The sequence below is a fragment of the Tyto alba genome, unplaced genomic scaffold (genome assembly GCF_018691265.1).
Source record: "Tyto alba isolate M040663 unplaced genomic scaffold, T.alba_DEE_v4.0 Super-Scaffold_27, whole genome shotgun sequence".
Taxonomy (NCBI): domain Eukaryota; kingdom Metazoa; phylum Chordata; class Aves; order Strigiformes; family Tytonidae; genus Tyto; species Tyto alba.
Window position 1 is genome coordinate 17,633,683 of NW_024881301.1, and position 14,685 is coordinate 17,648,367.

Here is a 14,685-nt window from a genome sequence, read left to right on the forward strand (position 1 = left end):
CAGTATAATAGCACATCAGTTCTGTGGGAATTCTATCATATTTTTTCCTATTAACTTCTGATTAAGTCTGGGTGATTTTTAGAAGGGATAAATTGGCACATGTGGCTTTTTTGCACCATTTTTCTTTCTTGGTTGCGAACGTCAAGTCTTAAGTCCTACTAATCCAAACAGGAAAGATTCTCTAGTTTCATTCAGAGCAAGAATACTCGGTTTGATTTAGACTTCTTATGGAACTAGTTTAGAGGGAAGAAGAATTTGTGCAGAAAATACATTAAAATGTTTCAGAAATTAATAAACTATCATTTTAGGTTTATACAGTTTAACATTAGAGAAAGCTCAAAATGTAAGTGAGGTTTTTTGATTTATACAAGGACAATGTTTTTTATCTCCCTCTAATATTGCATACATGTTATTTCCAATGTAAATCATTGGTCACATCACTTTATGTGGGCTACATGAGAAGGGGAAGAGACAAACTTTGTCATCTTTTTTTTTAAACTTTATGAGTTGCATATAAATTGAGCCATTTTTTTACAAATGCAATAATTTGCTGCTGCTAGTGATGAAAGGGAATGGAGGGCATTGCCTTGCAGAGCAGGAGATGGCGTTACTCAAGGAGACAAAAGCGGAACTGAGGAGGAGTGGTCACCTCTTTGGGGCTTTATCCCAGGCTAGCAGTATTCGACTATGCTGGCAACTTGTTACAGTGGGTGATGACAGACTCCTGTAGGAGGTAAATGTGAAAGAATGTGAGGTTACCAGGATTCAGAAGATATTTGGCTTACGCCGCACACAAAATGCTTCCTAAGTTAGGAGTCTGAAAACAATATGGCCTCTAGATCCTAGAGGATATTTAAGAACAGTGAAGTGAAAACCCCACCAGCTCCTCCCTGTAGAATATGTTGTGTAGCATGAACTGTTTCAAACCGTAAGTAGAAGAAAAGCTCTTTCACAAATTTATATTTCTAACACCATGTAGTTGGTAGACCCTGGGTAGATGCCAGGTGCCCACCAAAGCCGTTCCATCACTCCCCCTCCTCAGATGGACAGGGATAGAAAATATAATGGAAGACTCATGGGTCAAGATAAGGTAAGGGAGATCACTCACCAATTATCATCACAGGCAAAACAGACTCGACTTGGGGAAAAATTAATTTAATTCATTACCAGTCAAATTAAAGTAGGATAATGAGAAACAAAGCCAAATCTTAAAAAAAACCTTCCTCCCACCCCTCCCTTCTTCCCGGGCTTAACTTTTCTCCTGGTTACCTCCTCCATGGGCTGCAGCGGGACAGCCTGTCTCACAGTGGTGTTCACCATGGGCTGCAGGAGCATCTCTGCTCTGGCATCTGCTGCACCTCTTTCCCCTCCTTCTTCACTGACCTTGGTGTTTGCAGTTATTCCTCTCACATATTCTTACTCCTCTCTCCAGCTCCAATTGCTGTTGTGCAGCAACTTTTCCCCCTTCTTCAGTATGTTATCCCAGAGGCACTACGACTGTTGCTGATGGGCCTTGGCCAGCAGTGGGTCTGCCTTGGAGCCAGCTGGCATTGGCTCCATCGAACATAGGGGAAGCTTCTAGCAATTTCTCACAGAAGCCACCCCTGTAGCCCCCTCACTACCAAAACCTTGCAGCACAAACCCAAGACACATCATTTGCCAGTATTATTTTATCATCATTATTATATCAACAAATCCAATTACCATTCTGTGGTATTACCTACTTGCAATATACAACTTCTGTGGTTGGAGTAGATACAGTACAAGTTTAATCACCTGGGAACTGAAGTAGAAATGACATATAACCTCAGGCATGACCTAGATGCTCAGTTAAACTACAGGAAAATATTGCCAATAACAAGGTGTGTGTCTTCAGGTAAAAAGCTTACAAATTTGTTCCCAGTAATATTTCATGTGAAATAGTGTCTAGTTAAGGTCTCCCATCTCTTTGCATTTTATCTCACCTTATATACACTTATATAGCAGCATTTTATAATTAAATAACAGTAGAGATGAAAATGCAAGTATTTGGATTTTATTTACAGCTATGAAAGCATGCTTTACAATTTGTCATTCAGTCCAAGAATTCAGTTATCTTAAAAGGAAACTAAATTTTTCAATGACAAGTACCAGTTACGACTAAAAACTCAGCATTTGACATGAATAAATCTAATCTCCATGCATTAAAGAGAAGAATTTTGCTGACATTTTTTTATGACTTGGTTCCACTGTAATATTTCATCTGTTTGAATATATGCATGTAGTCAAAATAAAGAAGTAACAGTGGTATCTCTATTTTGTGATGTGGTAGCTGTCATTCTTAAAGATTGTCACTGTGACTGAATATATTATGTACTATAAATTATAATAAACTTTAAAATTCATAAATAACATTTAATCTGTTATCCAGAAAAACAAAACATTGTATAGACCTTTTACAAAACAATGGTGAACTGCTTTATAGATGCACCTGATAAATGGATAAATACGACTTTGGCTTTGAAAGGTAGTTCACTTGCTTCTAAAGAAGATTTCATATGTCTGTCAAAGAAAAGGTTGAAGGCAATGCCTTGCAAGTAAGCAATATCTATCAGGATGCATTAGGTAAAGCTAACTCGCACAGTACCCTTGTACCCTTGACCTTCTGAACACATTTGTAGATAATGTTGATGCTTCTGACAACAGACACAAATCCTCACAGTTCTGTGTGAAGATATTTCAATTCAGCATTGAAACTGTATTTTCTGTAGTATTAAGCCAATCATTTTTGTAAGATACAAATTTTGAGTTACACAGCAATACAATGCATGTTATAGCCTACACTTTGCAAATATCTTATAATGCTCACAGTAAGATAAGTTTCTTCTGTGTGGTAGTTGGATAATGGTCAAATCTGGGTCTAATATTCAATATCTGGGTCTAATATTCAAAATTAAACTGCCAGTGTCAAACACTCTGAAAGGCAGTTTCTGGATCTAGACTTTCAAGATCTACATGTTCCTGTAATAGAGAGAGGCAAATGGATTGAGGAGATGAGAACAAAGATGCTCACAAGAAACAGCTTCCTAAAACAATGCTTTTGTTTGCTTGTTTCCAAAAAAATCTACTGAAAATATGATGTGAGAATACATATAAATAGAACTTGCTGTTACATAAGTCGCGTTTTGAATCTATATTGATGTCAAGCTGGATTTATGGAAATGCCAATATGTTTTTCTTTCTCCATAGCTGTTTGTAAAATTAGAAAGATTAGTTAGTGTTCATTTACCATCATCCCGTTCTACATTTTCAGAATGTACCCTTTCAGTCTGGGTGCAGGGACAATGAAAGAAAGTAATAAAATGCAGATTTTGTAAAATACGTAAAATGTTATATCCTGATCACCCTCCAGGAAAAATTACAGGCTTTATATAGAGCTATGCGTTCTGTCAGCATATATATTGTTCTGTGGTACAGTTTAGGCAGAAAAGAAATTGTGAGAGGGAAGGGAAGGAAACATGGGAGCACTGGACTAGATTTGCACTGTCACCTTTGTGCTACCAGTGTTTCTCCACAGACTCCCCTGAGTTTATCTATAGCTGGAAGCAGATGTTGGGTGGCCCAATGGAAACCTTTCCTGGGTTGTCTTGACTTCCCCATGTGCTGATGTGCACACACACCCCCTGCTTGCTGCCAGAATATGGCAGCATGTTTTGTCGTCCACTTTTATCATCTCCCTGGAATGAAGCCCTCTCCATGGGAAGGTATGATTTATAAGGCATGGCTCTATTTCAAGAGACCTCACTAATATTCAAGGAAATGGCAAAAGCTGAAGGAGAGGAAGAGAAAACAGTAGGGAAATTCCTTCATGCCTGAGCAGAAGATGAGTTTTGGAGGTAAGCTTTCAAACAAATCAATCTTATTCCTTCAAAAAGCTCTAAGTTTTTAGTGCTGTCCAGAGATACATCTCTTCTCTCCTTACTTCCGTCAAGGAGGCTATATCTGTAGAAGTGTTAATAAAAAGTATGGTTACCTCAATATTTTCTTTTGACATACAAAGTTAAATATCGTCTGGAGGTTATTGACAGAATGTTCTGTCTCTTAACACCAGAAGCTGAAGATGTTATGAGAAGACCAACTTTGGAGACCTGTGTCCTGAGACAAAGACTACAAAAAATCAGGAGGGGTTAGGGGAAACCCCTTTGCTTCCAGCTCTCTGAAGAAGCCCCCCAAATTTTTTGTGTACCTGTGACAACTACCTTTGTCTCTCAAAAATCCCAAAACAGGCTCTCTCATTTGAGCTGTCTGTCTGAAAACTCAGTCAGGAACAATCTGTACCTGGATTATTCAGGGCCCTGAACAAAGGAGGATATCCAAATATTCTTGGAGACCTGGAATTGCATGCCTAGCTCCCTTTCTTGTCCAGCAAATGTTTCTGTCACTTGAGGTCTATGCTTACTCAGGGAAGGATTTGAGGACTGTACCAATTAGGCACGGAAAGGTTTTTCTTGGATATAAATTTTCAATAATTGCAATGAGTCATCATCACTAGATGCTTCAGGGCTTCTATGCAGTATTTTTCCATCTCTCTGAACTTCAGCACTACATTGGAGAGATTGTCACCAAAGTGTTTTCCAGATGTCCCCAAAAATAGGAATGAAAAAACTGCAGCAGTTTAATAGAGACATTTCTAGATGACTGGAGTCACCCACTCCTGAAGGTGATCAGATACAGATTGCTGTGACAATGTATGGTCAGCATATGCCTGGTGCCAAGCCTGTTCTCCAGAAAGTTTCCCTTAGGTGAAGCCTATCCTATAATAAAAGGCAGTCATCCTAGTTGCATGAATTTTATTAGTTGTGGTTTCACACTGCATGAATTCCAACTTGAGATGTTGTTTGTTTGACCAATGCCAGAGATTTTGTGATGTTAATATTGAGAAGTGGATAGGATGAGTCTGGGTGTGGAGGGGGACTCTTGTTCTATCTTGGGGGGCTTATACCTTGGGGTTTATGTCTTGATAGACAGGGAGCTCTCAGATGTACATCAATGAGATGCAGTGGACGACTCAGAAAGGACTAAGCGGTTTTGAATTTTCATACAAATGTTCCAACTAATGCCCAAATTGCTCTGAGACCTAACAAAGGTGAACAGAATTGAAGAAACTATTTATTCAGACTAACTTGACAGACATAGCCATTCAGTACAGCAGAGAAAGAAGTTTTGCATTTGATGATCTTTTTATTACTTTTGTTTCTTTTGCTCCTAGAAAATTGCTCTAGAACCTTTAGAAACAGAAACTGCTTTAATAATTCAGATTCACCTAAACAGCAGTAAAGAATGTTTCAGATATTGTATTAATGTTTTTCTAAACTGCATTTTTTTTCTTTCAGGAAGGCCTACTAAAAATATACTGTCTTGAAAACTCACTACTCCTTTCTCTTTTTTGTTAACTCTACCTCCTATGCCCAAATTTGAAAATGAGAGATGCAGTTCTAGTAGTTGAAACCCTTTTAGAGGTTCATAAATCAAGGCAAAGAAACTCATGTGGAACTTTATGCTAATAACTCATGTTTCAACACAAGCATATTGTTATAAAGCTGGTCAGTAGGAAGGTGTTGATTTAACTTCACACTTTTTTGAGTAAAATGTTAACACAAATATTTTTTTCTGTTTTTCCAGAACTAGAGGCAGAGGAATGGTGCAAACATCTTTGTATGGAATGTCTAGGAACCAGGCTCAATGATATAAGCCTTGGGGAACCAGATTTGCTTGCTGCTGGAGTCCAGAGAGAACAAAATGGTAAGTAACTTTGTAATTGCTCTTAGATCAGTTCTTAAGTGATGCCCCATGTTATCTTTGCTTATGTTTGTTGTTGTGAGGATTTTTACTACTAGCTAGAAACACATCATTAAGAACTAAATATTTGGATGTGGTTTTGAGGTTTAATCCTATTTTCCCTACAAATAAAGAGGATTGAATTCCATGCCAAATAGCACATGTAGATTGAATTCATGTCTTCATTGTGTTCGCATTTTCTTGTCATGAGAAATGATGACTATGACCCTTCTGGTTCTGGAAACAATGGCCTCTGTGCAGAGGAATAAAGCAGCAGCTGTTGTTCCACAGACTTTAAAAGACAATGATGAACATATCAACACCACTTTGGACTGCAAAACACATATTTGCTTTAAACTCTTGCCTGTCTTGAATAATGAAGTCAAGATCATCTGAATGTTGTCAAATACAGGTGAAAAGAGCAATGAGAGATGCTAGTCAGCACTAAGCCTGAGTTTGTAAGTCTTCATTTAAGGCTATTTAGAACAGAACTTCAGATTAAACATGTGGACAGGAAGGATGCTAGTGGATGGAATATGCAATAATGAAAAAAATCTGTGATTATTCTGTCATTTAATTCCTATTAATGATCATGAGGGCAACACAAAATGTGCTCATTTATTCCTCCCTAAATTACAGCTCTCAATGATTATTACTGTCCTGGTGCTTTTATTAGATCCAATAGCTTTTAACAACATAATAAAACAAACTGCCTCAGTGGTCATAAAATATCAAGCCAACTATCATTATAAACAAAATTACGTAATTAAATTATAGAATGAATAGCAGAGTATTGATTATATTATATTAATTTTGTAGAAGAGTCCAGATAACTCTGAATCTAATAACATAAAATATACAGAAATATTTTAGGAAATTTTGTTCAAAAATCAGATGTATTCAAGTACAATGTAAAATCAGTTCAAATATTTGTGAAGTTGTTTGCCTGCTATTAGACACAAAGTTTAATTTGTAGTCTTAAACTACTTAACAAAGAAAGACCTCCTAATGTTATAGTAAAGTGATAATGATCAGACACCACTCAAAGCATCCTATCTGCTATATGCTCATAGGATATAGGTATAAAACTCACGTGCATGCTGTTGAAGAGAGAGCTATGCGAGTAGGTGGAGCTCCTTCACAAACATGAAAAGGAATAAACTTTGTCAGAAGCCTGTGATGTGAGCAGAAAATAGCTTGAAATTCCTCAAGTTTTTTTTTGCAGTGATTTCATGTACTGTCCATCAACTTTTGGACACAGACAGCAAATAATGTATTTCATTTTGTTCTTGAAAGAGATTCAGTTACACTTACATGACCTCCAGAAAAAATCTTAGTTCTGCTATGTGAACTAGTTGTGATTCAATTGGCTTAGTCTAGAAATTAATTGCCGTTTTACTAAACAGCATATATGAACATAATTAGCATCTTTATTGTTCCAAGTAAATAAATGAAAGGAACCAAAGAGGCAAAGCATGTATTTGTTGTACAAATCACATGAATAAGAATGCAGGGAGGGTATCATTAGCCATATTATTTTGAACCATGTGGCTGAATACATATAATCCAATATTTGACAAGCATGCTCTGCTAAATCATTAGTTACAGTATCTCAGACAAGTAATTCTGATACCTATCCACTTCCTTCCCTCATCCCCTTGATGCACAGCACTGCATTTTAATAAGCATGTTTGAAATCAAATTTGTCTTGTTCAGAAGCAAAGAAAATCGTTTTGGGGGTCTTTTAACCAACTTGGAAGGAGAGAATAGTACAGAGATTCTTACTATTGTATGAAATCTAGCATTTTGTTCATTTAGCTGTGCTGTAAGACCCTGCAGTTGCACTCAATTTTTTTTAGCAGTTTCTATCAGTAAAATCAGTTAAGTGGAACACTGACTTCATTTTATGCTAGTTATGTTATTCTGTAAATTTGGCAGTGTTATTCCCCACATGACAGTTTTATGGAGAAGGTGACCAATTGGAGGGTGGAATCATTTGGTAAGCTCTGATAAAAATTTGAAATTTAAAAATTTGTTTTCTTTCACATTTTCTCCATATTGTAGCTTCTAAAGGCATGCTATCAAAAACTGTAGTTCAAAAGATACCTAAAAACCTTTCAAAAGCTTTTTTCAAGAGCTTTTGCTGACCTGAAACTGAAAGGTTGAAGTTAATTCTCCAGTTTGAAATTCATGAAAAGTGACTATATGTATTAAATGTCTAAAATCATGCTCATTGTGAAAATGGCAGCTGTGTCACTCTCAGGGTCATTTTAAGTTTTTGTGTTAAATAAAAAGTGTACACTGGTATAGTACCTCTGAATGTCATTATTTCAAAACATACTGCAAGTATGTCAGCTTCATATAATTCCTCTTGAGTTAGTTGATGTATTAATATTTACTTGGAACAGAGATGTGAGAACAGAATTTGTAAAACCTGTAATAGAATTGTAAAGCCTCAGCATCCAGTTTCATTCAGGCTCTGTTGCCGAAACCATACAAGGGCTTTCTTTCGGGTCACTGAACAAAAGATGTCTCTTAATATCTGAGCAATACCATAGGTTGCATTGTCATAAAGACTAAAATGCCAGTGGTTTTCCAGTTTTAGATAATATTTTTTAAAAAACTTTTAAGGGCTAAAAGCAACTGAATAACTGTTACACTGTTATCTATATGATATGACAGTTTGTTAATACCATTAATCCCAAAAGAACAGGTATATTAACCATTAATCCTATCTCATTCCACTGTCTTTTTTCAAATGGTTACCTTGCCCTAAAGATTTTCTGAAATGTTTAAAATTTTATAAGATTCTTCCTTGATCATAAAAAAACTAACCTAATAAGGCGTTTTTTTTTTTTTTTTCATTAGCTGCTTTACATTTTCCTAGAAATAATTTTAATACACTATGTTCTTAATCAGTCCAACTACTTGCCCATTCCTGTCCTTAAAAGACATTTGCATGATGTATATCATGTACTTGTAATTGTATTCACTGAAGGAATCATGTAAATTGGCTATCTCTTTAAAAAAACACTAGGTTTTCTATTGTGTAGGTTTGTGGTTTAGTGCCTGTATATGACCACCATAGCCAGTACCTTGAGTTTGCAAAATTTATAATTTTAATTGTAATTGTATATGCCCTGGAACTATAAAAATTGCTACATGGTACTTATTTTTTATACCCAAGGACTCACATTTCAGAAAATACTTGGCAAGGAAAATACATGTGTTTTCTATGATTTATTCAGTATCTCTTTTTGTTACATCTGAATCTGTTTATCCTCCCATTCTCACTCTTGTGGTTCTCTGAGATGAGCTTTTGATTTCAGAAGGAAAGACATCTGATTCTCTGTGACACGAATGAAACAATATGGTTTGCAAAACAGTTTGTTCTAAAGGCTGGCAAAATTGCTGTTTGGTGTGCAAATGTCATGGCTAAAAGGCCATATATTCATAAAGCATTTCTGTCATATGAGAATAAAAATTTGCCGTAGTGCAGAGATCTGAAAGAGACATTCTTTTATAGTTCTGAGTTGTTCAGTAAGTGCTAGTAAGATCTATTTTATTGCAGCTGCACTGTTGCTTGACCCTCCAGCATCAAGCAATTCTGCAGTGGTGATAGCTAAAAGAGCCAAACTATAGATCTGCACTGCTTATAGCAGAGACCTCTAGCTATTGTGTCTTGTACGAAGACTAGAGAAGACATATAAGCAATTCTTGTGCAAAGCACATCAGTAACAGGAAGCTTCTCACTGGATTTCATCTCTGTTATTACTCTCAAGAAATATTACCGAAGTCTTACTGTGTAAACACCACTGTGGAAAATGACCCTTAGGTGGTTTTCTTTTTACACTTAAGACACACAACTAACAGCTGCTTAGTTTGCAATGATATGCAGATTCCAATAAAAGTGAGATTTCAAATGAAGCTTCTGTTACTCTCCAACCATTTTACCTTCCTCTCCTGCAAATCTAAGTTATGTGCTCGTGCTCCTCAGCCCTATAGCAGCAACCCCGTTTCTGTTCAAATTCCTTTTGACACCGATCACAATCTCTTACTGTTTATGAAAGTCCATTTAGATTATTTGATAAAGAATGAAAATATAGTATTAAATCAAAAGCAGCAAAGGCTACGTGATACTATTCAGATAACAAATTTAGTATAATGGCAGTGCAGCTGTATATACAACGATAAGACAAATAATAATATACAGTTATAACTCCAGGAAAGAAAATCCGGACTCAGTTGGATCTGATAACACTGTTGACAAGCAGTCTTCTAAGCAATATCCTGTGATACTTACACACACATTTCATATTCCTTAGGTTTCTCAAGCTGCTGCTAGGGAAAGAAACGATGAATGTAGAGTGCTGAGTTCATCTGGAAGAATTGGAAACTTCCTTTCCAGCTCTCAATGCATTTGGAAGCATTTGTAATACACCCCAAAACATAACAACAAAAACAAATCTATTTTTTAAGATATTTTTGACTGACTGGATGTCATCATATCTAGAATTTGTCCATGCTCGTGATTTTTTTTCAAAATATCACTGTTTCCAGTGTGTGACTGTATTTTCATTCTTTATAAAAGGAAATAATTAAGAAGAAGTCATCCAAATGGACAGTATACAATGACAAACTTCTTACTGTGAAAAAGAAAACAGAATATTCAAGTCAATATTAAAAACCCATTATGTGTAGACTGTGCTACTAAATTCACTCTTAAAGAGCAGGTGCTTCCCTTTGGTGAGGAATCTATTCCTTATCTATTTTGAATACTAAATAATAACACTAAAATAGCTGAATACTTGTACTAAATCATAGTCTATTAAACTTCACTTGTAAACCTGATATAAACAGTGAAGAAAATAGGCAAATATAAAAATTAAAATTTTTAAATTAAGAAAAGGCCTGATCCATCTTCTGCTGCTATAGCTCATTTATTGTTTTATGTCAAGCCTGTGATGTCAATATGATGCTTTGCTATTATGTGTTACCGGTGCTTTGGCTTTTTTTTTTCTTTTCAATGCATTGTGAAGCTAATTTTTATTTTAGAAGTCTGGAAAAGTTTGAAAGATAATTGATTTTTTACTTTTATGCCCTACCTAAAATTTAAATTAATAGCTCATAAAATTACTTCCTTTGTAAATGTTTTCCTCTTTTTCATAACCTTTTTTACCATCCTTTTTTATTTAAAAACATTCCACAGTACAGCAGTCTTGCTTACTGTGTTTTAATTGCAAGAAAATCATTAATTTATGTTAGTAAAATTGTAGTTTATCATAGTGAACAATGTCCTTGAATCCTCAGAAGAGGATTATTTCTTTATGCTACATATTGAAATTACAAATTACAGCCAAAGCATAGAGACTTTGTAATTAAGTTCACAGAACTGACATCTTTTAGGGCATTTGCTAGGATCTGTAGAATCTCTGTTTGTGATTTACTACATAAGAGCATTTTGAATGTTTTTTATTCATCTTCTGTTATCCTTAATCCATTTTTATACTTTGCTTTGGTTTGGTTTGTTGTTTTTGTTTTGGTTTTTTTGGTTTTTTTTTTTTTTAATAAACCAAACATAGCCAGCTTTATTTAGAAAAGAAAAGTGTTTGCAGTTTTAATGGCTGGTTAATACAGTGAGATTTCAGATTCTTCTCTACCTTAACTACTTACCAGTAAAACAATTTAAAATAATTTATTTACGGTAGTCGTTATATTTTCCTTTTTCATTAATAAACATTTCCATGTATTTTTAATGGAAGCAAAGCAGAATAATTAGAAACAAAGGAATAAAATTAATTCTAGAGTCCTGTTTCCTCACTGTGCAAAGCAGGAGAGAATTGTTCTAATAGACCTGAAATATGTACGAACACAAAATGCTATGACTTCAAGACAAAACTCTCTTTCCACCTGAAAATTGGCCACAGATGGTCATCAGCAGACGTCTCATAGATGGAAAAGGAGTTTCATAGAGACAGAAACTGAATGTTTGCTTTTAAAGCCTCTTATATAGACCCCAACAACTTGACTGCATCCTTCCAGAAGTAGTTTTTCCCTCTCATTAAAGCTGAAATGAAACAAAGCATCTGGATTGCAAGATTGCAATGTCATCTGGTTAGTTTTGCAACTGATCACTTAAGCAAAGGAATCCAGTGATAAAATGGCAGAACCAGTATCATTTGGCCTCACAGTCATTTTGCTTCCCCAGTACAGCTGGACTTTGAGCCGAAAGGCTGAGAGCATTTCAGAGTTGCTGCCAAGTCTCTGTCTCAGCCAATATGCTCACTTTAACAAAGACTTTTATGCTTCTGTGCTCTGGAAAACATTATTAGAAGTCATAGTCCTGCCAAAGCCCAAATGCTAAACACCTTTACATGCACAAAGTGTATGATGAAGCATTTCTCTGCTTATTCAAGGAGATCAGAAAGAGCAGTTACATTGAAAAGAGTGAAATAATAAATGTAGCAATATATCACCATTTTTTCTCATCCTGGCTCCCCCACCCCCAGAACTTTGCTCTCACCAATTTTAGAGGAGAGAGGATAGTGAAGCTGAATGCTGAGGAATTGCACCTGCTCAGCCTTAGCCTTGTCTTGTCCAACAGGATAGCATCTTTTTGGTTTCTTCCATCTCCCCATTTTCTGGGTCCTTCATTAACTTCTCTTTACTTAATCTTAGTACCCAGTGAACTCTTATTATCTCATCCGATGTATAGGCAGATGGTATCTGACCCACAGAGAAGCTAAATAACCTATTCAATGTGATTCAGAAGATCTGGTAACAGAATTCAGCTGGGATTCCCAAATATAGTTTATGAATGTTCTTACCTGGATAAGTTTGAAGGCAAAACTTGCTATTAAAATTGAAATATTACATTACCATTACCTAAATACCTGTTCAAATATTTTCTGAAATTAAAAAATTGGACCCTACATTTTAATTCATAAAATCATTTAATAGTATCTACACCTTTCCATGTCCTTAATTTCCCACTACTCAAAAACATTAGGTTTTGTTTCAAAAGCAAATATATCCATCCTCAGTCTTCTCCAGCACATATGTTTGTACACTTGCTTTTCTTGCCAATTTGAGTAAGCTCCAAAGGTGCTACATTTTACCCTGCAGCTGATGTTCAGTTTAATCAGACATACTTTCTTTAATCCATGACACCTCACCTTAGACGCTGACCTCCCATGCAAAGTCAGCAAATATCTCCTGACAGTTTGAGGATACTGTATGTCCTGAATACCCTTCATGAATTAATATCCTCAAACACTTCAGAGAAGTTGAACATTTCATGAGTATCCTGGTAATGTCTAAACTAAGTTGAAATAGTCTGTGCCTTCAACACAACCATTTAATATTTACCTCAGAAAATAATTATACCTTTCCATTTTCTCTGCTATCTCATGCTCATATAGTAGCCCTATTCCCCCGCAGACACATTGTGTGATTTCATGTAATGTAAAATAGAACCGGCTGATATGTCAGTCATCTGCATCTTTCCTTCAAATAGAGGAGGTAAGTAACAATAAGTAACAGTATGACAAAGCAAAACTGGAGTCTAATTTATGATAAAAGCACATGTGTGTAGCTCCTAGACATTTTTGCATGACCATCACAATGACATATGGATACTGAAAATGAGCATATATGTATATATATAATTCCATTGCAAAGTTTATCTTGTTCTCTTCCATTCCCTTCCCAACACAGTCATTAACACATACCCCCATGTGTGAGTCCTTCCATTAACTTTAGTAGGTGTTAGGTTAAACCTGTGCCTAATGCACTCCTCTGAGAAACAGGGGAAATTCTTTGCAGTGATCTCAGAAGCAGCTGCTAATCTATTTGTGCTGTGTGTCAGAAGAGTTTTACAAAACATTAGTAATCCCACAGTTGGTAATTTAGTCATAAAATGAAACTTTTAGGGCTATCACCCATTAGTGTGATTAATAAGAACTAGGGCCTGGGACAATGGGTTGAGTGGCTATGAGACTGAATGAATCAATTGGGGAGTCATTAATAGGACAAAATTAAATTGACTGAAACAGAATAACATTGGGGATGACAATTTTACTTATAGATATGCAAGAAGGCAATTCTTACTGCGCACCCAGTAGTTCCATGCTTCCATTACATTCTCAGCCAAACTTCTGCTACTTTATTCACACACACACACACACACTTCTAACATAGTTCATATCAACTCACTTATTTGCAATATTTTCACTTATTTGTCAGAAACATGTATATATATATCAAATGTTTAAAAAACGGAGACATCATATTTGTGATATTCAATGTCAAACACAATGGGAAGCTGCATCTAATTTTAACTGTTAGGATAAATCTCTCTCGCTTTATTCCTTTTCTGATTACTTTAAATTCCTTACTAATTTTTATGAGGACACTATAAGAAAACTCAGTGCAAATGATGGATTGAAAATATTCCACACCAAACTGTCATTCATTTATCAAGTAATTGGAGACAATTTTTCTATCAGGTTTTCCTTTAAAGTACATTTTCCCAGTACTGTTCATTGAATGAACATCGCTTATGCTCATACTTTAAATCATTCTTTTTTGTCAACACCCTTCAGTGGAGTAGCATTGACATTTTGCATTTCTATCCTACTTCAAAAATGACAGAAATTGTGAGAGGAAGTTGTGAATCAGCTACACTCTCCTATATTATGCTATTAATCTCTAATATTTTAAAGCTTGTAGAATTAAAATATAGACTAGCACTTCCAATAGTACAACCTGAAATTTAACTGAGTTTTTCATTCTTTGTAGAAGCAACTTTTAAAAACATTAATTATTCTTCAAATAAAATTGCATTTTTATTTAAAATTATCTTACTAT

General features: G+C 35.5%; 1 protein-coding gene across 1 annotated transcript in view; it reads left to right on the plus strand.

The window, feature by feature from the left end:
* DOK6 (docking protein 6) overlaps nucleotides 1-14,685 on the plus strand; it is a 267,461-nt gene that overhangs the window by 145,375 nt on the left and 107,401 nt on the right. The window contains exon 4 of the mRNA XM_042797926.1: nucleotides 5,662-5,781. Within this exon, the coding sequence (XP_042653860.1) occupies nucleotides 5,662-5,781 (120 nt within the window). The remainder of the gene's footprint in view (nucleotides 1-5,661; nucleotides 5,782-14,685) is intronic.